Raw genomic sequence first — 23197 nt, 5'->3', positions numbered from 1 at the left:
AGCGTCAACTGATCGTGTCAGTGACAAGAGGATTGAGAAACTGGAGCTGGGCCGACAGTAAAACGCTGGTGAGAAGGGCACGAAAGAGGAAACAGACGTCTGTGAAACTTGGAAAGAAGGAACAGGAGACAATGGAAACTGCAGCTCTAAGTTATCATGAATGCTGGGATCTTCACTCCCAAATTAGTCATTACAAGAGCTCGGGCAGAAAGCCACACAGTTTAAGTAACAACTCTTAACAATAAAGGTAATGTATTTAAAATCAGATTTAAGGTTCACCTTTTATTTCTTTTGATATATACCAGAGGTATCTTGTCTAGTTTATATTACTGATACAGTGCCTCTAGTGGTCATATAACCATAGTACACGGTTGAATGCTTGTGTGGTATAATCAACCCTTTTCTTTTCACATAGGAGAGTCAATGTCAGGAGTAACATTTATTTTTGCAAGCTGTGCTAACCATATATGGTTTATAAACATTAAATCGCTCATTTATGAGATTTCGTTAATAATATAGATATGAGACAGTTGTCAAAAACAGTGTATTATTTATTAGTGAAGTACAAGGACTTAGTATCCCACAGCAAGCCATAGAGTAGGGCAATGAAAACAAATGTCTAATTGGTCTTCACTTGCGGCCCCCAGCTGGGTCCTGGGTGTCCGATGTGTTTGTGACAGCTTGTAACACTTGTATAAAATGCCTGCTGATGTTATTACAGATAGGTGTCTCTTTTGTTGATTAAATGTATTGGTTTAACTCGAGATTAAAGGGTAATATATGACCCCTCTTAAAGGCTGAAGGGCAGCAGCATGCGACCCACAAAGTGTACCAGGTTGCCCATCACTGATGTAGGGGATCAGTTCTATCCTGGCACTGTCATAAGGGTCTGCCTGTACCCTAAACGTCAACATCCCCTCTGTGACGCACTGCGTGTGTGCATACACTGTTCCGTCAGCTGTCCCGGGTAGACGGTGGTGCTGTCATCACACAATAATCTGCGTTCTACAAGAGACTCTCTAAAACGGGGTAGAAACTTTATTACATAACATTAAAACAAGAAATTTTTCAGCAATTACCAAAAAAAACAACAAAAACAAAAAACAGTGCAAATTTGTCCAACTCTCTTTCGTGACTGCCCTTATTCCGTTACACAGTCCTAGAAGGAGACGGGTCCCTCGACGGAGACCACCAGCCTGTCACCACCTGTGCTACGTCCGATGGACACAATCCTGCTGTGCCGGAGTAATTTTGAAGTGTTCTACCTGGTGCATGGTAAATGGGACTCCAGGGTATCGTGGATGACCTGGTTGAAGTGTATGTGGTATTCAGTTTCCCACGGGACTCGGAGCCACTCTACAATCGCTTTAGGCAGCTCGGGGTCCTCTGTCCACAGAAGCCACGAGCGCTCCTTCTGCTGCGTCTGTAAAGAGGAAAGAAAATGTCACAACAAGCAGACGGTTACATAGGCAAACCGAGGGGAGGGTGTTTCCTAGTGTCTGGAAACCCCCCTCTAAGCCTGGGGCACTGTATAATCCAGGTGGCTGGACCCTGCCCCCGCTTCACATGGCTTTGCTTGAAAAGGGAGAGCTGCGTGCATCCAACCGTAATGCACGCAGCATTGCCCATGTATATTATGGGGATAGGAAGAGTTGGAGAGCAGCCAAACACTGTCTAAAACTATATCCAAGCCCCCATTCATGCTGGCCACGCCCACTGGCGGCGTGGTGTGGAAACTCCCCTCTACAAATCCTGCGTTTGCCCCCTGAGTTAACGACTAGTCACGTTATAAGCGTCAAACAGAATCTCAATATAAAACAAGACAAAAGAAACAAGTTTAACCCCATCCTAAAATTATTTTGCGGTTACTTTTCAATCTACTTAATCTTAACCCTAACGGAATTCTTCTTTCGCAGGAATGTCAATCAAAAGAACCGAAAAGTGGGCCGAATCAGACAACTTCTTTCAGGGACTGACAATTAAAGGGCAAGACATAAATGGTGTAAGGGAGCGCAAGGCTCAAAAGAATAATAATTGCAAAAGGTCCAGGATTGCCTCACAGAATCCCAAATCAAAATCATCTCCCCACCACCAAAAAATGAGCAGTCTTACAATCTAGACATTATTCTACTTGTTTTACATCTTCAGTTGTGTAGGATTAACACCCTGGCAGGCTTGCTACAGAAGATCAATCATCAAACCTCTCACAGGTCAAAATATTCTCTCAATTCTTTTCTTTAAGCTGCTGAGATAATTTGCTGGCTTCTTATTTTCAATTTTTATAAACTTCTAACACGCTTGTTGAGAAAGGAAATAGCCAGTAAAATTACGGACCAGGACTATATAAAGATGTAACAAAAAATATATTTATTCTGTACAAAAAAAAACAAAAAAACATAGAAGCCTTGGGACAAATGGTTTCAGCGTATTTCGGTAATATCACCAATTCCATGGCTTGTAACTTTACCAGGAAACCAATTTTATGGCAAGGCTGCACGGTTCTTTGAAAAGCAAAACTTTATAGAAACTGTACACGGCTGCACTTTTAAAAGTCTATATTTGGGCTAAAAAACATGATTAAAGACAAATTATGGTCGAACATTCAAAGCGCCACAGAGTAAGCTGGAACTATATAAATAAATGTTATAATAATATATCACATACTCAAGCAACATGTTAACTGGCAATCCCTTACTTCTCTAGCTGTCCGTCCTCCCTATAGTAATCATTACTCCGCAGCCTCCCCCTCTCTATTTCCTATGTTGTTATCTTTACGCTAATGAGTGTTTGAGTTCTGAGGCTCTGTTATCAGGAGTGCTACAGGCCAGTCGCTCAATTAACCTTTAGTGTTAGGTTCAGCTGTCAAGATAAAAATGATAATTGTGCAAGTGAAAAAGTTATTAAAAAAGTACTCAACAAGAATTTTTTTGCTAAAGGATCAGAAGACACGCGGCAAAGGGGGCTCGTCAAGGCTGTCGGTTTCTATTGTTGCATCTGAAGTTGAACGAAACAGAAGGATCATGGGGGGGGGGGGGTCCATTCATGGCTGGAGGTCACGTGTGCCCGCCTACAGCGGCGATTTCCAACTCAAGCCCCCCTATTAATCCACGTTTTACAGATATCCGTGCTTGAGTAGGAGACTAAAATTAGTGTCTTTATTATTTTCATTAAACATCTTTGGAACAAGCATGGGGTATTTTTAAATCCTGGACTCTTAGGGGGGCTTGAAACCTCAATTTGGGAACTATTGCCATACTCGAGGGATTTCCTGGTAAGTATTAAAGTTCTGGCTGCTAGTCCAGGGCCATTCTCCGAGTAGGACAATGCATCTAGGATATAGGAGGCAATCTTTGCCCTAGATGTGCAATTTTTGAACACCCCAAAGAATTGCTCCATACACTTTACCACCCAAGCAGATCCAGAGCACAGTTACCGGAGATGTGGAGAAAGAGGGTGCTTGTACTTTGGGGAGTGCGAGGCATGAAGATACATAAGCTTCCTAGAAAGGAGTGGGAGGTGTGTACTGCAACCGTCACCTGGTTGGACAGCACCAGTCCAATCAGCTGCATCCTTAACTTTCCTCTAACCTATAGCAATGTGAATATTCCTAGGCCGCTCTTGTCCTCTAATAGTCACCCTTCATCATTGTATTCAGAAGGTCCCAGTAGGACCTCCTAACTGATGCTACATGGCTCTTATAGGAACCGTACACAGTATCTGATACGTGTAGAAGCATTTGGCGGGTAGTGGTTGGAGCGTGGGACAAGCAGTGGGTGAAACAAACACTAGAAAAATTAGAAAAGTAACTTTCTAAATAAAAGTAAGTTTTAAAGTGTCAGTAAAATACCGTAAACTGTTCGTACCTCATTATAGAGCCAGATACGGAGGTGTAAAGGTGCCGAGCGGTATAAATGTACAGAGCTGACGCTTCGGATTGCCTGTTTCTCCTTAATCTTCACTTTCTCCGGTCGCTCCTGGGCAGAGCCTTCTCCATCAGGCTGAGGGGTGAAATGCCACTGGTGCGATTCCTCTAGCAGATACATGTGAGTGTCAGTGAGCAGCAGAGACACCGGAGTCGCCTTAGCAGCGCCCTGAGCTAGCGCCAAAGGGGATGCCGTGTTATGCGGAGCCAGATCGGAATTAGCGCAGGGATCGGCAGCTTTATCAGTCCCAACGTCCTCTGCGAGAAGAGACAAGAGAGGGTTAGACAAGGTGACCAGATAACGTGTGTGTGTGTGTGTGTGTGTGTGTGAGAGTGTGAGAGAGAGAGAGATTTGTTACATTGTAGTTCTGCTTCACATTTCCCTGTTCTATTCCCTTCTCAAATGAACGCTGCCATGTCCTGTTGAAATGATTGAGTTTTCTAGAGAGATTTTCCTGCCCTGGCAGTAGAAGCTGCAAGCAGCGTTTAGGGCCAGCTGGTAGCGTTTAGGGCCGGCTGCAAAACTGCTCACAAAAAAAAACCTCATACAGGACTTTGTTATTTCTCCTGCACCTGCCAAGTGAGCAATTTAACAACTGCTGCAGAACAGTTTAGATATGATGCAGGAGTTTTCAGAAAGAGACGTTCCAGCCAGCAAAGTTGCTTAGCGCAATAATGGGCAAAATTATACTAGTCAAGGATCACATGGTCGGCCCTCTAACTTTCAAAAGGGCCGCACATTACCCATCATTTCTGAAAGAAGCTAAAACAATACATTAAATTAAAGAAAGAGACACCACACTCTTAGAATAGATATCAAATGCACCCCAAAAAACAAACTTAAGATTTCCCCAAATGCCACTGAAAACCCCACTCACCCAAAAAACCTCTCATACCTGCCGCTTGCCTTAAAACACCCTCAGCCGTCTCACTTATTAAATAAGAACTGGGGGCAAATGAAGGTTCGGCGGGAGCATACGGTCCCATTGTCGCCCATCACTGATCTAGTAGTTCTGCTTGATGTGTCTTGTAATATATAATTAGGTCTCTAAGATTCTTATTTAATAAACATGTTCTTCTTAATTTTAGACACACTCTAACTTTAGAACTGTGCAAAGAGCAGCTACTGTCTCATAAAATATCAAGCATTGAGATAGTATTTTGTTACATTAATAAAGGACACACACATACAGAACAGCGGCAGTAAGAGGGCAGACAGCCACAACTTCATTAAGATCCTAGTATAACAATTGTACAGGGCACATTAGGCAGCTATACAGGAATCTCACTGATGAAATCACAGACACAGGTGCAGACCTTGAACGGGAAACTCTTACCGTGATCTAAATACGCCAATACGTAGCGACACTGCAGGGGGCTGTGGCTGCCCGCTCCAAGGTCATCATGTAGGAGATGCCTGCGGCAGGAGAGATATAAAGAGAGGGGGTAACAGGTGTCCACAGGATGCACAAGGAAACAATACAAGAACATAACTTCTTCCATTATCGCATGAACTTCCAGCTCTTTCTTTTCCTCTCCCAGCCAACAGGGGGCAGACTTGAGAATTATACAGTAATTATAAGTAGAAAGCCTCCCTTTAAATGCAGTGGATATGTACCAAACCATCACAATGCATTGAATTAGTACAGAATGCACAATAAGCTTAATACTTGCAGCTAAGATAAAAAAAATAGTCCCATCAGAGGATGCAAACACTGTGATTGTTTGGGGGGGTATTCAATTGACTGAGTTTTTCTTTTTCCCGCAGCGTTAAAAAATAAAATAAAAATCACACGCAGGTTTTTAACTGCTATAGCGACCGTTTTTAGTTAACGCAGCATGAAAACTCATGCAATTCAATTGAAAAAGAGGGAAAGCTGCCCCTGCGCGTTAATCATTGTGTTTGCGAGTTTTTAGGGGAGTGTTTAACGCAGTCATGTATAAACACAAAAAAAAAAAAAAAAGGACTGGCATACATTTTCATACATTAGATTGCATTACACAACCATTCTATTTGATAATATCTACATTACAGTACTTTTTTTTTTTAAGCATTTTTTTTATTTAACTATTTTTTACTATAGAATCATCTATACCATGTCACAAAACACATTAGTACAAACATTTGTACCAAAAACATAAATATATTTAATTAGTGATTCTTATATTTATGTTTGGTTTTTTTTCCATTATATTTTTCACAAGAAAATCAACTTTTACATGTTAGGCATTACTGATAAACATAGTTTATCTTCTTTTTTTCATTATTACATGATTTCAAATAGTTTTCTTAGGTTTTTTTATTTTTATCAGACCCCAAAGAGGTGAGAGATAAAAGAGCATATTGGCCTGTTTAACGCGCCGCGTTAAAAAACAATTAATTAGCTTTTAACGCGGCTGCCTCTTGCACACCCTATACTTTCAGTAGACCTTCTGCTGGAGCGCGAGAGGAACGTTTCATGAAAAAAAACGGAGCGTTAAAAATGAAATTGAATCGCGGGTAAAGTTAATCCGCTCGAAAATTATAAAAAAAACAGCGTTAACATTACTTAACACGGTGTAAAAAAATATCTCACGGTCAATTGAATACCCCCCATAGTGATGTGATATATTGTACAAGAAAATAGAATTATTAACCTAACATTAAATGCTTTCTTTTTAAGCCAATGGGGGACACAGGAATTATTCTGGGGTTAAGCTCCACCCTCAGCAGACACTTGAGGAGTAGAACTCCTCCTCCTACGCCAGCTTTACCCCTCCCACTGCCACGCAGGATCAGTTTACATATAGTAAAGTGAAAATAAGGCTTGAAGTACTTTGCTCTTAGAGGCTGTAACAACACATTCACCTGGGAATCTTAATCTCTATAAACTAGGATAATAAGACGGCACTAAGCGAGGCTGCACGACTTCCAAGTACGTAGCCAAGAGCCCTTGTGTGATGACGGAAATACAGAATAAATGTTGGCAGTGCACACAGCGTGGCTGCCTCCTACAACACAATCTAGAGAAGTGGATCAGAGCAACGATCACTGATCTCTGCCGACAGAACGGCGGCCTTCACGGACAGCACAGGTAGGTAAACAAAGGAGGCGGCCGAAAACCCATTAACCCCAACATCAGGTGCCCCCCCCCCCCCCCCGTTTGATCTCTGGCGAGGATCCACCGCTTTTTGGAGAAGTGTGAACTTGAGCAAGTAGAGCCAGCTTCTTCCCCAAATCCTCACTTTAAGTTCAAAGGAAATAAAAAAAGGGCCAAGTAAGCAGAACAGAGTTACAGAAAAACACCCCACAAATGGGCAACATCGGTGCATAAAAAATACCCAAAAAACATCTAAACTTCGATTACAAAAAAAACAATCCTGCAACAAAAAAAATAAAAAAATCTTGACTAAACAATTAAAAAAAAAAAAAAAAAAACACAAGTCAAAACTCAGGTGCAGAGAGAGCACACAATCTCCTGGACATTATATTCCTACAATGCCATATCTCCTGTTGGAGTAATGTCTGTGTCCCACCAGATGACCGAAAGAACTAATAAGCCATGAAATAAGTCACATTTCACTGGTTCCATCCAAACTTGTGTTTAGTTATATTTTTTGAATGACTGAAAAAGTAATATAAATCCTATTGACTACTTCCAGCTCTGTTCGTGATCATACCAGGCTCTGCATACTCCCGGCAGCTAAATACCGACTGATACAATGACTTGCAGTTGCATAGTGGAGACACAACATGTAGATGCGTATTTCATGACCAGCGCTGCGGAACTAGTGGCGCTATATAAATAAATAAATGATGATGATGATGATGAAACAGTGCTACAATGTATAGCTACACAGAGCAGCCTATCACATTCTAGCTGAAAAAATGAAAGCAAACATCTGATTGGCTGCTCTGTGTTACAGCACATTGGCACACAACACAGATTTGTTATCAAAGTCATGTTGTGTATTGCAGTGACACAGCTGGGTGCTAAATTATATCAAATGGGGGGGGTTCATAGAACCGGGATTGATCGAAGGCTGCGCTGGAAGCTGCAAATAGAGTAAGAGAAGTAGATTAATAGTGTCCCCGGGGGCGCTAGAGAGTCCCCGGGGGCGCTAGAGAGTCCCCGGGGGCGCTAGAGAGTCCCCGGGGGCGCTAGAGAGTCCCCGGGGGCGCTAGAGAGTCCCCGGGGGCGCTAGAGAGTCCCCGGGGGCGCTAGAGAGTCCCCGGGGGCGCTAGAGAGTCCCCGGGGGCGCTAGAGAGTCCCCGGGGCAAACCTTATTAGTAAAAGGCCATTTAAACTAGATATGAACTGGACAGATCCTCTTACTCAGTCCACCTGTACCGAGTGTGTATTTATACCTCTAGGGTTGATACTATTATGTGAACATATTTTGAGAACCGAGGGGAAATATGAAACCAAGAGTAGGATGTGAAACTGTAGAACAGGAATCTATCGACTCACCAAAGACGATGGTCTGGAGCGACGTCCTCCTCGGCCTTGTACTGCAGAGCATTGCGATATCGCAGCGGCAACTCCAATAGAGAATCTGAAATTCACACACCTTGCGTTTACACTTCTGACGCTCCCAAACACATCACATCAGGGTTATTTACTAACAATTTGCACTAATATGCTGCATCGCACAGCGACAAATCAGAGGTTCCCTTACATTTATTAATCCATATTAGAAACATTCTAAAATCTGATTGTTATTGGTTACAACACGGGGAAGGGGGGGGGGGGTCTATAATATGTACTATAACCATAGTAATATATTATCAGAGATATCCGGGACTGGGTTATCCAGGTGAAAGGATTTCCCATACTTTGGAACCCAATGCTTAAAAGATTGTAGAATGCATTTAATTCTGCGACTGCAATCTCAATTTTCACCTGTAGTAAATGGATTACACTCTGATTATGGATCATGTACCAAGTAGAAAACTATAACTGCAGCACAAGTGCTTTTTTGTGACCTCATGCGCCAACTTTTATGTACCCGTATCCGGCTTTGCAGGGCAGAGCTTGGATCAGCGGCTCTGGTGAAGTCTAGGAGTATGACAAGCGCTGCAGCTACTCTTCCACTTATGTGGAGAAGACGAGATTTAATTCTTCAGGACGGGATTATATAAACGAGATAGAGGGGTGGAGAGAGCGCTATTTCTGGGCCGTTTTCAGCAAAAGGACTTGAATTCTCCGGCACCTCCGAGGTCCCCACGACCAGATGTCACCCCTGTACTTACAAACGGGACACGTTCCGCAGGAAACGCGACTTGTAGACAAACTTCACGCTATGTAATAAAAATCTCCAAAACACACAAAAGTGCGACATGTAGTAAAGACAGTCCCGACAACCCCTCAATCTCTAGATTCATTTAATGCACCTAAACCCAGCAGTATTATTTTGGGAGAAAAATAGAAAAAAAGTTTAAATAAATGAATGGGGTGATCCATAGGTTGAAGCGGATTGGACTTTGACAAGTTTTACAGTTTCCACACGGAATTTTTAGAGCATCCGTCAGCCTGTAAAATTAGGTGCAGATTTGACTTGTAATGTTGCTGGTTCTATATCTAAAGCCATGGTTTAAATTATGTGTATACTACAGTACACGGGACGGTGAGGGTCTTTGTTAATGTCTGTGGTGTATGGAGCATATTTCAGAGATCACACAGAATTTGGAAGGTCTGGTTACATAATATGTGCGACCCATATTTATACTAAGGGGGATATTACAGCCATCCTTATTGTTAACTTAGGAATGAGACCTATATGGATAGCAACAGGGATCCATTGTTTTTACATATGGATGTTATTATTTACCAGTGATGTTTGTTATTATCGGAGTTATTATTAATCCTAAACGCAATACATTCCCTTGTGTATGGAGCAGCCCTGTCACTGTGCTTAGAAAGAGGAGCACATTAGTGTAAAATTCAGTGCAGCTTTAATGTCTAAAGGGTACATGTATCAAACATTCTAAAACGAAAAAGTGGAGGTGTTGTCCATAGCAACCAATCAGATTCTAGCCATCATGTTCTAGACTGTACTGGATAAATAGCTTGAAGCTGATTGGTTGCTATGAGCAAACATCTCCACTTTTTCTTTTTAGAAGCTTTAGTGAATCTACCCCTAGGGGGTAAATGTATCAAGCCGAGAGTTTCCGACGGGCTTGAAGAACGAAGATGTTGCCTATAGCAACCAGATTCTAGTTATTTTGTACAATGTATTAAATAATTGATAACTAGAATCTGATTGGCTGCCATAGGCAACATCGCCACTTTTCAAACCTGCTGGAAACTCTCAGCTTGATACATTTACCCTTAAGTGTTTAAATATATACTAATTTATAAATGGGGCAATTAGTGCCCCGATAATTATAATGAATATTTTTCGGCCTTGCATGGTTATAATATCAACAAAGAACACAGTTATTCTCTCTGCTTTTATAAATTATATATGCGATAGATTATACAACTCTCTGTCCCTCAGTCACCAATAACAGTACCACTGAAAAGAAAAAATTACATTACACTAAAAGCAAATGTGTGTATACTATATATGTATATATTTTTCAATATATTTAAGACTACCAATATGGAAAAAAAAGAGGGTCCCTGGTTAAAGTTATTGCTCACCCTACTTACCCAGTACCTGCTGGCTGAAGACTGCGCTGTATTGGCGATTCCTGGTGAGCAGAGTATACGCAGCCTGGGACGCTTCGAACCCCAGATGTAAACTCTGCCCCTGAAGGCCGATGTGTAAGTGGGTGAGAGAGGAGAGACTCTGGATCTCCCCCGGCCGCAGCCAATCACAGGGCGGGCCTCTGAAGGAGAACACAACCATGTCAAGTCTACTCCTTCAAAACACAGAATCATCCGCCACTAAATGTTCATTCTCTTCTTGTACCTGGGTTCTCCAGTTATTTCTAGGAAATAGATTTTCTGATTCGAAACCACAACAAGTGCCCAAAACTCCAAAGATTTCCCAAAACGAACCACAGGCACCTGCGAGCGCCAGGAGAAAGCGGAGAGAGGAAGTAAGAGACGAACAGGGAGAGTGAGGCCGCAATAGGTCACTATAAAACAAGGCTGTCAGGACGGCCATCCAGACCGCCACAGATAACATAACGGGCTGCACGACTGCTTTTGAATTAGTAGTTGTTACTTTGTATCAATCATCTGAACTAACTGCAAAGCAACAATGCAGTCCGAGCATTAACACTGGGGCCGTCATCCACACAGTGTAGGCAGAGTTAATATTCAGCGACATCAGCGAGACGTGAGGTGCCGAATGCCTCCTGCTTCACCCCTATCACTAGTCCATAGTGAATTAATAGGGGGACTATTGATTAAGACTACACAATGGATTCATGCACTTCAATAAGTGATAAAGACACTTTAACCCCATTTTTTATTTTCCACTTGTAGCTGCCTAATGGAGATAACCGTTTTATAGAAGCCAAGTACAGTGCCATTATTACCACTCTGCCCCAGAATGTCCAATCAGAGCTCTGCTGTCAATCTTATGTATGTGTGATCATCCTCTGACCATACAAAACGATAGAGTTACTATCTAGTGGATGGGGGGAGGAGGAGGAGATGCCATTATTAGAGGCATGGCTAAGGGTCAGACATATGGCACAACATACACTACGTCTAGCATAGCACAAGCACAAGAAAGAACATTTTTTAGGTCGGAGTGCACTGAAATAATCCAACTGGCAAAGCTAACACAGGAATGACTAGCTCCCAATGTGTCAGAGGACATTGCTGAATTTACTATTTTACAGCCTTAAAAAGGACCACGAAATGCTAAATTATTTTTCCAACCTCTCTCTATTATAACGAGTTTATTCTTGCCTCCCCAATCTGTGTCTGGTCAGGCACGCGAGCTACTGAATGGTACTAAATACCTCTCCCAGAAACTTTAAAGCGACTCAAAAACTTATGTGCTATGCACAGGGGTAATGTATATGCTAGATATAGTTTTACGTTATACTTCTGTGCAGGCCAAGATCAAACTCCTGTATTGTACCCGCCACCTCTTCACCTACTCAGACGTGTATTTGTACTTCTACGGATCTCACAGTGCACCCAATTACTTCACTCACACCCCCAAGCTGTTGTAAAGTTAATGGATTATCACATCTTAGTCAGCTTTACAGGAAAACACCGGCATGGAAAAAAAAAAAATATTATGGGAAGAGAAATTAAGCAATGGAACTGTACTAGAAGCTTTACTACAAACACCGAATCTCAGAAACATTGTCCCATAACTTATTTTTTTTTATACATTTAGCATTTAATTTCTATAGAGACAAATACAAAGGGAAAATAGAAATATAGAGTCTCTTTAAACCAGAAGTGTGGTAGTGGGAAATGAGATCAAGATGTTGTGAAGGAACTGTACTCTGTAGAATCAATTTCATGCTGATGAGACAAGTAATTTGGCATACATTAACTATAAAGTGCATAGAGTAGTATTTTAAAACATATTTAATATTCCAAGCGTAATATTTCAGATGAGACCTTACCGAGACAAAGAATATGTATTTTTTTTCAGGCAAGTCAACGTTTACAAGAAAGAGTTTAAATACTAAAAATTTCCCAGCATGCAATACAAACTTAGTTGTAGATTGGACCTGCAGTCAAAGCATGAAACTCGGAATCTGTAATGACAACTTTCTATCACCAGAGTTTCAACCGGACACCCAGCAAGCACATTGTTTAAACGGAAGACAGAGCTCTTCAGCCCCCAAAATGATCACACGAGAGTCTCACCTTCATGTAACACTGAAACTCCTCCATATCCCCATCCAAGATCTCCATATCAACATACAACTTGAGCCGATGATCAATCAGCCGGAAATCTAACGTCTGATTTGGACTTAAACCCGCTGAAGAAACAAAACAGGAAGATTTAAACAATATAAAAAAATAATCTATTAAAAGATAGCCTGGAGGGAAAAAAAACAAACAAAAAACAGACCTTTCAGTCTAACCCAATTCTTAAAGCAAAAAGCTGAAATGATACAATCATTCATTACGGTTATTCTTGCCGTGACATCACAGCCCTGCGTGACTCCTCCTATCCGCATACATTATTTACAGAGAGATTGAAGATAGAGAAGCTTCACCCTTTGAAGCATATTGTTAAAGAGCTCAAATGTCAGCACACATATCCCGTATAGATTTTATATTAACACTTCAGTTATTATTAGTTAAATAATACATAGACATTTAATGTACTAATACAAATGACTTCTCCCACCATATAACTCACATGGACTGATCTGCCAGCTGTCCTTGGGGATAGGACTATTCTGCCTCAGAGGGGTCGTCGTCCCGTATTTGTAACTGCCCGTCAGGCCGCATACGCTGGTTTCTGGGGTAGAACTGCTATTTAAGGTGCTGCCGTCCACGTCATCTCGCGGACTAGCGCTGCTGCTCCCAGATTCGGAGCCGTCTCCTTCCTGTTCCCCCAAATAAAAAGATTTTTGCCTCTTGCCGTCAGCGCCATCTGGTGGTTGTTCGACAGGAGTATCTGCATCGTGCTGTACCGGAGCCAGAACCACATGGACACTCCCACACGATGGACAGCGAGCGTCGCCTACAACGCACACACACAAACGAGTCAGTATCTTACAAATTACAGAGGGTTATTTCATATAATATACACGTTCCAATTTGAAACATATCCACAGGTGTAGGTGTTATATCTTCAATTGCTTGATCACCTGTGTGGCCGTTTGGCCTCTTGTCCTCCCTCTGACGCTCCAGTGTACCGTCGCTGTCCCCTTCATGGCTGAAGTCCGTTTTGCATTTCAGACACTGTAATCTGGGAGGTCGTTGCTCGCAGTTGGCGATCAGCTTCAGGTTGTCTTCCAGCGCCGGGTGCAGCACATTGAGTAGGGTCTAGGTTGGTAAAGAAGATCGAGTCATATGGTAACGGTGTTATATTCAGTTTATCTTTTCTCAATCCAATATTTTTATTGAAGTTTAGAAAACAATAGGAAAGACAAAACAAACATAACATAGTTCCGAAATGGTGTTTGCTAAATACACATTAAAAGTACGGTAGTAACAAAACATGTACAGCACTGTATAAGAAAGACTTATTAACTTATCAATGATAAGATGCATCAGAATATTTGGGTGTATCCAGCACAGATTAATGTAGAAGGAAACGATAGACCAGAATAGAAATGCTGAAATGATCAGGAACTTTGGTCAACTAGCAGCATCATAGGTGGTTAAGGAAAGTTGGAGGAGAAACAAGGAGGGGGAGCAGTCCCAAATCTCATCACATGGGGGAGAAAGAACACTTAAATAAGGTCAAAATCGGCAGTGACCATACTTTAAAATATTTCGGCATAGTGTTTCGGGACTGGAAGGTAAATCTCTCATGCATTCAACTTCTCTTATTCCAATTTTCAAATCCCTACACTGGCTCCCTGTGTCCTCCAGAATCAAATTCAAATTACTCACCATTACCTACAAAGCCCTCAACACCACCCCTGCATACATCTCAAATCTCATATCAAAATACTCTCCCTCCCGCCCTCTTAGATCTACCTCTGACCTGCACCTTGTCTCGTCTCTGGTAATCACCTCTCACTCCCGCCTACAAGACTTCTCCCGTGCTGCTCCCCACTTATGGAATTCCCTACCACGCTCAATCAGACTCTCCCACAGCCTTCAAATCTTTAGATGCTCTTTGAATACCCATCTCTTATTTAGAGGTGACCTTATCCCCGATAACACTACTCACACTAATGCACCCTCACAACTGTTCCAAACTCCACTCTGAGCCACACTCGCTCCTCTTATTCCAGCTGTGCCCTCTTCCACATAGAATGTAAGCTCTGTAATGGGCAGGGTCCTCCATACCCTATGTTTTCATGTCTGCATTTATTTTGTCTACCTTGTATGTCCTTGTTTTATGTTTGTCCTGTTTTCCCTACTGTACGGTGCTGTGGAGCACTGTGGCGCCTTACAAATCTACAATAATAATAATAATATTTCTGAGGTCCTTAAACATGGCCACCTGTTTCTAAACATCTTATTTCCTGAAGCTACTGAAAACTGCTAGTTAAACTACAAAACATGTTTTATATGCATACTTGTCAGCACTGTTTGTTTAAATCTCCCTCCTAAATTAAATAGACCAATTTTAGTCCACCATTCACATCTTAGATGCGTTTCCCCCCTCATACATTCCATTCCCTCTTCCCTATCCACATCCCAAACTCGTTTCCTACCCCACGTATTTCATTGTCTATTTCCCCCATCCCAGACTCGTTTCCTAACCCACGCTTTCCATGAGCTCTTCCCCCCCCCATCCCAGACTCGTTTCTTACCCCATGCTTTCCATTGTTTCTTCCCCCCATCCCAGATTCGTTTCTTACCCCACGCATTCCATTGCCTATACTGTGTGTGATGCAGAGAAGCTCTGTTTCTGGTGGACACGCAGCCAATTAGCAAAGCTAATTTCAGAAAGTCGCTGCCAGAAAAGAAAGATCACCTGCAGTGGGATAGCGCATCTTGCGGCCCCTCTGCTTCAAGCCGGGCCCCCACATTGAGAAACACTCTTATAAATGGATGAATGTGATGTAAGGCATTGGTCACATACATATATAGAACATTTTTATTTTAGATATTTAGGAATTTTTTATAGTGCAGTTTAGAAATTAAAAGTGGACTACAGATTGGTAGCTAGGAGTAACGCCAGCTTTTGCCGTCCACCAGTTTTCATAAATGTATACACAAGAGCAAGCGGCTAACACAAGGCGATGCTCATATCTAGGTGTATTTCGTCTACACTGTCTGTTCTGCAATAGCTTTCTGGGACATGAAGTTCTACAAAACAAGCCGGTTAGGCGGTTTCTTATGCTGGGTACACACTACACTGTTTTCATCCAATAATCGGCTCAAACAGCCGACATACGACCGCTCGTTCAAAAGTCGGGTCAGTGTGTGCAGTGACACGATAGTCGAAAGTCTGCCCAAATGGACGATTATCGCCTCATTTGGTTGGTCGTACCGTTTAATATTTTCGGTCCAATCTCGTTTCCGCTGTGTATTGTGTATAAACTTCCGACCGATCCACAACACAGAGTACGAAATTACAGTCATTGCTCACGACAACATGGCTGTCCGCTCTTCCCTTTATCGTCCCAAACAAGGCTAGTGTGTATGCAGTCCATGGACCGAGCGATCGAAACATCGATCGCATGTAAAATCGCTCTGCATAAAAAGTTGGTCGAAATTTCTGTAGTGTGTACCCAGCTTTAGCCTGCCTTACAGCATGAGTAAAGTCAATTACTAAACTAAACAAACAAAGGGATCTGCTGATTGAGTTCATATGGACAGACAGCCAGCTCTGGCAAGCGGCTCAGTGGTTAACACTTCAGCCTCTCAACGCCGCGGTCATGGGTTCGATTCCCGCCAGGGCCCCATCTGTGTGTGGTTTGTATATTCTCCCCATTCTCAAAAAAAAAGTAATAGATTAATTGGCTTCTGACAAAAATAAACCCTAGCGGGTGTCCATGCGATATAGAATATAGATTGTAAGCTCTACATGCAGGCGCTATAATAATAATAAACATGAAATATGCTTTTTGCCTTTGGCGACACACTTAAACAATTCTAGACAAAACCGGAGTAAAGTCAAAAACATGAATTTTGTCGGAGGCATCGGATTACATGTCAAGACTGCACGTGTGAAGCATTTATCTTATTTTTAGCTATTTATATTTTGTTCTCTCCCTGTTCACGTGTCCGACATGTAGCAGCTTGCAGTCACATAGCGGGATACAGTCACATAGAAGGGGAAATAGGTCAACAGGGGCTTTGCTCTACCTGACAAATAGAAGTTGCAGTTAATATAACTGCAAAAAGATCCTTATTAATATTAGGTTTAAACAGAACGGCTCTAATAATCTAGAGATTTCCATTCATCGGTTCAGATGTCTAACGCACGTTACAGGACAATAATTGACGGATATGTAGAGGGGAGATTCTGTCTTCTCATGGTTTGGTGATGACAGTTCTATAAAGAAGAAAGTGTTTGTCTCCCAAGTTCCTCTGCAGGATACACTGATGACACAGCAGCTGCAGATCCTCTAAGCATATAGTGTCAGCAAACACACGGGGGGGAGGGGGGGGGATTCAATTCCAAAACATGAACAGAATAAAGAGAACTTCTGCTTTTTTAGAAATTGTGGTTAGAAGTAATAGTGTCACCCTTGCCATTCATAACCGAAACTACCGATAGTCGACCAGAAAACTGCGTGCTCCGAATAAGATGCTGTGAATTGGCAACGCTGCCCTACTTCTGCCATACAGGGAAATCCCATCATCAGGGTTTTCTTGTACCCGGGAAAGCACTGGGATCTCTCAATGCTGGATACACACCTAAAAAATTATCCTGCTGATCGCACGATTCACAACCGCTTGTTCAGATATTGCAAGAGTGTGTACGCTGTCACCAACATGTCTTATCATACCAAAACACATCGTATCTGTTGATTTGGTTTTATAATTGTCCTAAAAATCACGATCAACGACGTCGGGCAAACGTGGCAGTGTGTACGCACTCCCCACCAGCAGTGTAGGCAAATATCTGTACAGTGTACAGAGTCACCATCTCTTATGCAGATGATTCTGACAGATGAAGATCACAGAACTGAAGGTAAATCGTGTATAGTGTGTACACATACATCTGCATGCTCACCGGGACTTTCAATCATTTGTGAAATCATTACAGAAATTGCATCTGAAGCAAGACTTCGATGGGGGGGAAAAAAAAAAAAAAAAAAAAAAAAAAAAAAAAAAAAAGTTACACACACACCTCCTCCCCCCTCCCCTTATGACAGGCCAAACTTTTGACATATTGCACATATTAGTTTTGTCTGTAACCTTTACAAGTCTTGGAATAAATGTAAGGGTTTACTTGTGGGTAGCAGTAACTACTTTATGTAATGGACATAAATATTAAGGACGATTGTATATTCTGGTTACAGAACTTAACTTTTTCTATGAAAGTTTTATTACGTGCGATTGTAGAGTTCGTCACTATAAGCGCTGCCTTTGTTTGCATTCTCTTCCCCATATTGCCTCCGAGAGCGTAACCGTCAATCTTACAAGATGTGATAAAGCTTCTCGCAATACAATAGCTCACGAAAGTCAAAGTTGTGGACAACAAAGGCAATTGTTTAGGTTGTAATATTTAGGTTTTATAATTTTCTCCAGCTGTGAACATCCAATCTCACCGTTATGGAGATCTCTTGGGTGTTGTCCAGCACCACGTAGCTCACCGACTGCTTATCCTCACACACCGATTGGAAGTTTAACGACAAGACCGGCAGCTCTTGTTCCTCCCCCTGTATAATACAGACCATAAATAAGCTATTCTGCCGTAACAAGCATGCACATGTGTGCAATATATAAGATCTTTGTACAGGCAGCAAGCAAACTATTGGTCAACTATTTTTTCCAACATAAACCGGCCATTAGATGGCGCTGTTCCATTCACGGATACGGATAGTATTTAAGTTGACCTCAGTATCATCTCATTTGAAGAAGGCAAAAAGTTGATAAAAAAACCAGAGTGCTCTTTTGTTCAAAGAGGTCAAATCTGACTTAAATAGAACAGTCCCGTCCCAGGGTCTATATATTTTTTAATTCACACAATTTTTCTTTTCTTTCACTTATGTTGTTTTTAAGATAATTCGCCCATCTACAATATATTTATGAGTGCTTTTTAAGAAATGACTACTAAAGATTAATATTAATTTTAATTGTACTCTTTGATAAAAGACCGGAGTGCTCACATTATTTTGGTAATTTTGGTCTATGACCTGGTACAGAACCAGATTCCCCCCCTCCTTTTTTGTCTCCCCAGCTTGTTAGTTGATGTAAATAATAAATAAACATTTATGAAAAAATGCAATACTCCATTTATAAACAAGGTACATTCCCCCTCCTGCCATATCCCATCAAACGTTCAACTCTCACATTCCAGTTCCACGGGGTGACAGAGGTCTTGATGTCCCTCAGGCTCCCCAACTCTCTCTTGATCAAGACCCGTCCACGTTGTAGATCGATCTCCAGCAGGAACTGGCGGGTAAGGCGTAAGAAGACCCACGGCCATTCCGGGTTACGTGGCTGCCCGCCCACAACGGGGCACACTGTGACGTGGGAGCAAAGGCCATCTGCGTGGCAGAAACAATTATTAAGGATGAAGAAGAAGAATTAGTAATTAAGAGGAATTTATATGGAGGATAGGAAATATGTTCCTTTAACACTACTTATTGCCCATATCGGGCCTGATGTGTGTGGGATCCGTTCTATCAACGTGGCTGGTGTCGTACAATCCTCATTATTTCGCTTGTGTTATGTTAAGATTCTATACATTCTTCACTGTATATTTACAGAAATATCCTTGTCTACTGTAAGTACTAAAATATTCTCCTACTTGTTTGCTATTGGTGGATTCTCTAAAAAAAAATTTTTAAAAAATGAAGTCACGAAACGCGTTTGTGCCAATTAGAAAGACACACGTATTACACCGCGCCTTCTGACGTCACGGAGTTACCCTCTCTGTTGGAACCGACCCGCGGTTGAATTATCAACTGTTATCAGTGGTCAGAGAAACTAAGGAGAAACTTATGCCGGACGGGCAGATGAAAAGAAACCTTTTGAGGAACTTTTTAACATTTTAAATGTGAGTGAATTTTGTTATTCTTTTAATAATAAAAGGTGGAAAACGTATCGCACCACAAGTCGTTTCTCCTTTTATCCCCTCTCCTGCATGTACTCGTTTACATTGCGGACGACCGAGGGAGAAGCAAGACACCAGTGGGAGCAATCATTGAAATTCAGGCGCAAGACTTTTGGAACGGACATATGGATAGTGGATTCATGTAATACAAGTTCGGAAACACTATTGCATTTAAAGTCTGTATGTTTAGCAATCAGTTTTGCCACATGGACAATATATGAAGTCTTTGTTAATGTTAAATTGAAACAAATCAAATATATATGGGACTATATATGTAGCATATCCAATTTTCCTCTACACAGCTATACGAGACCTTACATCCAAGGAGGCTCACGTTTAGATTCTGGAGAGATCAATAGACTCCCAATCCTTCATGTGTTTATTCCTCTCCCCTATGCGCCAAGTCTCTTGTCTATTGTTTTTTTCTATTAATCTAATTGTTCCGTTGAGACAGTGGCAGCATCCACACCCTATCCCTTATCCTTTAAAAGAGCGCTTACCGATCATCCGTTTTTGTATGATTAGCAACAAGCGTCATAACGGAAGCAGGACCCACGGTGGCGTAGTGGTTAGCACTTCTGCCTTACAGCACTGGGGTCATAAATTCAATTCCCAACCATGGTCTTATCTGTGTGGAGTTTGTATGTTCTCCCCGTGTTTGCGTGGGTTTCCTCCGGGTCCTCCGGTTTCCTCCCACACTCCAAAAACATACTGGTAGGTCAATTGGCTGCTAAAAAATTGACCTACCAGTAAAAATCTCTTGTCTGTTTGTGTGTGTATGTTAGGGAATTTAGACTGTAAGCTCCAATGGGGCAGGGAATGATGTGAGTGATTTCTCTGTACAGCACTGCGGAATTAGTGGCGCTATATAAAAAGATGATGATGATGATGACCCACGTCTGCATTACAACCCGATTTTTCAGAGGATGTCTAACAAACGTGTGAACTGCAGACAGATCTGGCTATATTGACAATTCGGTTGAATGATTGGACTGCGTAGTGTCTGATGTGGATTGAAAAAAACCAAAAACCTCAAGTTTGATTCTAACAAGTTCACAAAACTTTTCTATACTTAATAAATCTTTTTGGCTGTATGTGGGATATATTTAAACTCCCAACATTTCCACACCTCACCTTCTATAATATCCTCCTCCGTCTCTTCCTCATCCATTTTTTGAGGCTGCCACAGTCCATCCTCCAGAACATCTTCGATCCTTTCTATTAACAGATCCGCGGCTGCAGTGGTGCCGACCTCCGGACTGGGCGTCTTAGCCGGGTCAGGGCTCGAGCTGTCAGCGGAACGGCAGCCTCTTCCGAAGGATGTCTGTAGTATCGTGGTAGAGGATACGAAATTGGCAATGGGTGGAGAAGGCCTGGCAGGGTCCGGACTGTTCCTTGTGGGGCAGTCTTTACGGAGTTCATCCTCCAGGTGAGTCCGGTATTGCAGCCAGTCAACGCCAAACTGTTCACGGAAACTGTCAGTGCGCTCAATGTCTCTCTGGTGCTGCAGGATCGGTACTGCAGGTGGGAAGAGAAAGTCTTGGTGATTGGTTGTTTGGAAGCGCCGAGGAGTTAGCACTATATCAATAAATGTTAGTAATAATAATACTAATACAAGACAGTATAATAATAATAATAAAAATAATAATGATAATAAAGTAGGGGATCAGCTTATAATAAATCTAAATTAAAATGTCCCAAACCAAACTTTGAGGAGATGATAGATATACATATGCCAGGACCAATATTTGCTAAATTCTGCAACTTGCTAACTTTGAATTCTGATTTTTGAATCCAGAGGGAAGGGGGAGGCGCGGGTGGGGCGGGGAAATGATGTCACAAATTGCCTCACTTTGTGCGAAGACCACCCGTGGGGTGGGGCCAAAAGGAATCAATTGTAAGTAATGTGGGCAACATCTGGGAGAAATGCCTGCTCTCCCAGGGGTCCAGGAGATCTACAGAAACTCGGGAGTCTCGCAGACATTCCGGGGGACTAGGGAAGGATGAAATTCATTGTAGTAGGAACCAGTAACGTCAGTGAGACACAAACGCTGTCCCCTCAACAATGTACATTTTCTAGTGAACGGATGGATGCTCCAATGGAGCGAGGACAGATATGAATGACTCACATCACTGGAAAGCGCTGTGTAGTACATCAGTGCTACACAAATGATGACAATAATAATGAGACCGATCTGCCTCACAACATGTATTTGTGGCCTGGAATTTTGCAGTCTGTGTTCAGACAGAGGTTCCTGATGCTACAAATGAACAATGCCCATATTAACCACAAGAGGGAGCAGCGACGCACACAGAGACAGACGTATGTGAAATGTACTGACCGGCGGGCGGACCGCGCTGCTCACACTCGCTGTCACTGCGCTCCGAGATACTCGCCTTGCGGACTTTTACCTGAAAGAGTCAAGCGGGGCAAAAAGAGAAATGTGAAGGAACATTTCATTAATATCATAGTTATTTATGTCAGTCTGTAAATAAGAATGTATCTTTGCATCAATCTTGGTGTTAATGTATTCACCTCCTACTCTCCGGGCTTAGCAAAGTGTTATGGGAAAGAAAATATTGTATCAACTGGATTAGTAACATTTTTATTACATGTGATACAGTCATTATAAACTCACAACTAACTGGTTATTCTGCTGTTGTGTTAAGGGAACCTAATGTATCAGACAATTTGTCTGGTACAGCAATATGATTTATTGGCTCATTATTGGACAATGTCAATGTCCAAAATATTACTGCTACCGGCTCACGTGGCCTGTCGTGCCAACACACTATCAGGCCACAGTGTGTTCCGGAAGTGATACACAAGTGTCCAATATCGGAAAGTAATGAGGTCTCTCTGCCCGTGAACGGTCTGCGTTAGTATTTGATTGGATTGTGGCGCCTCACCTTGGATTTCTTGCGTGGGAGGTGCGTGGCGGTTCTCTCTGGAGCCGAGCAGCTGTCCGACAGATCGCCCGTGCAGGAGCTCTCCGTCGCCGAATTGCAGGGGCGTGGCAGCGTGACCTTCTCTCTGAAGACTTGTGTATCCTGTGAAAGGAACAACATTGCCTAAGAATGGACTAAACAAAGCGAGAAGTGGCGGACAATTCCTGCAACGGTCGGCAGCCGGACACATGTTGACTGATCCGGACGTTTTGGCCACAATGACAAACATGTGTGGCCAAAATAGACGGCTCCGGATCACGACACAGATCTGTGTGTGTACCAGATGACCTCGCACAGCGAGATATCATATGTTTGTCGACCAGATTTAGAAGTGTCCAGTAATAACACAATCTGTTTTGGTTGAATCATTTCCAGGTATTAACGCTAATGTTAGACTGAACCATGGTGATATTAGGATATATCTCAGACTATATTGTTGTTATATGTCCAAGATAACCAACTAATTTCTTTGTAGTTCCATAAGGGGCTTTCTGCAGTGTTCATCAATAAACTATAGACAGAGAGGATTACTCATTTGCAATAAAATATCTA

General features: G+C 42.1%; 1 protein-coding gene across 1 annotated transcript in view; it reads right to left on the bottom strand.

Annotated features, from left to right (window-relative positions):
- Positions 1–1016: 1016 nt before the first annotated feature.
- Positions 1017–23197, bottom strand: part of STK11IP (serine/threonine kinase 11 interacting protein) — a 37646-nt gene continuing 15465 nt past the window's right edge. The window contains exons 12-25 of the mRNA XM_075180969.1: positions 22607–22747; positions 22039–22108; positions 20831–21214; positions 18931–19127; positions 18186–18296; positions 13650–13827; positions 13196–13522; positions 12694–12809; positions 10820–10917; positions 10558–10736; positions 8374–8458; positions 5260–5339; positions 3864–4180; positions 1017–1423 (exon numbers count right to left, since the gene is read on the bottom strand). Coding sequence (XP_075037070.1) covers positions 1262–1423; positions 3864–4180; positions 5260–5339; positions 8374–8458; positions 10558–10736; positions 10820–10917; positions 12694–12809; positions 13196–13522; positions 13650–13827; positions 18186–18296; positions 18931–19127; positions 20831–21214; positions 22039–22108; positions 22607–22747 — 2445 coding nt within the window. The 3' untranslated portion in view covers positions 1017–1261. The remainder of the gene's footprint in view (positions 1424–3863; positions 4181–5259; positions 5340–8373; positions 8459–10557; positions 10737–10819; positions 10918–12693; positions 12810–13195; positions 13523–13649; positions 13828–18185; positions 18297–18930; positions 19128–20830; positions 21215–22038; positions 22109–22606; positions 22748–23197) is intronic.

This window comes from Mixophyes fleayi, chromosome 7 (genome assembly GCF_038048845.1).
Source record: "Mixophyes fleayi isolate aMixFle1 chromosome 7, aMixFle1.hap1, whole genome shotgun sequence".
NCBI lineage: Eukaryota > Metazoa > Chordata > Amphibia > Anura > Limnodynastidae > Mixophyes > Mixophyes fleayi.
This window is presented reverse-complemented; position numbering and strand designations above follow the sequence as displayed.